This window comes from Merops nubicus, unplaced genomic scaffold, assembly GCF_000691845.1.
Source record: "Merops nubicus isolate BGI_N331 unplaced genomic scaffold, ASM69184v1 scaffold33862, whole genome shotgun sequence".
Taxonomy (NCBI): domain Eukaryota; kingdom Metazoa; phylum Chordata; class Aves; order Coraciiformes; family Meropidae; genus Merops; species Merops nubicus.
The window spans coordinates 517-1,083 of record NW_008596125.1 but is presented as its reverse complement, the minus strand read 5'-3'; the positions used below and the strand labels follow the sequence as shown (position 1 = coordinate 1,083).

The 567-nt window shown below is 60.0% G+C and overlaps 1 protein-coding gene across 1 annotated transcript in view; it reads left to right on the top strand.

The window, feature by feature from the left end:
• The window catches only part of CFAP45 (cilia and flagella associated protein 45), a gene marked incomplete at both ends in the record, with an annotated part of 4,624 nt that overhangs the window by 3,544 nt on the left and 513 nt on the right, over positions 1-567 (top strand). Inside the window, 2 exons of the mRNA XM_008936293.1 lie at positions 22-152; positions 428-547. Coding sequence (XP_008934541.1) covers positions 22-152; positions 428-547 — 251 coding nt within the window. The remainder of the gene's footprint in view (positions 1-21; positions 153-427; positions 548-567) is intronic.

Below are 567 nucleotides of genomic sequence, written 5' to 3'. Positions count from 1 at the left end.
CTTCCTGTGCGCGCCTCCCCGGGGGGAGGCAGGAGCTGACGAAGCAGGTGGAGCAGAACGCGGAGCAGCGGGCGCTGAGGGACGCGCAGAGGGACCAGGAGGAGCAGGAGCTGATGCAGCACCTGGAGCAGCTGAAGATGGAGGAGCTGAAGGTCTGACGTGCTCTGGGGAGCAGGGTGGGCTGGGGGGAGGTTTTCACTTTGTTGGGAGGGTGACCCAATGCTGAGTATGTCAGACCTGGCGTGTGGAGACAGCATCCAGCAGGATTAAAGCTCTGGTCACTTGGGGAGGTTGAGGCATCCTCAGAAAGTGACCCAAGGTGCTGAGCCCACCCTCTCCCCAAGAGTGCTGCTGGTCCCCGGGGAGGAACTTTTCCCTGGGGAAAGTGTGTGCTGAAGCACTTTTGGACCCTCTGCACCATCCCCAGGACCTGGAACGGAAACAGGAGCAGCAGAAGAAAATCCAGGCTGAGATTAAACGCGTCAATGATGAGAACAGGAAGCTCAAGGAGCAGCAGCAGGAGCAGGAGAGGTTGGCGGACGAGCAGGTGCTCAAGTACCAGAGGCA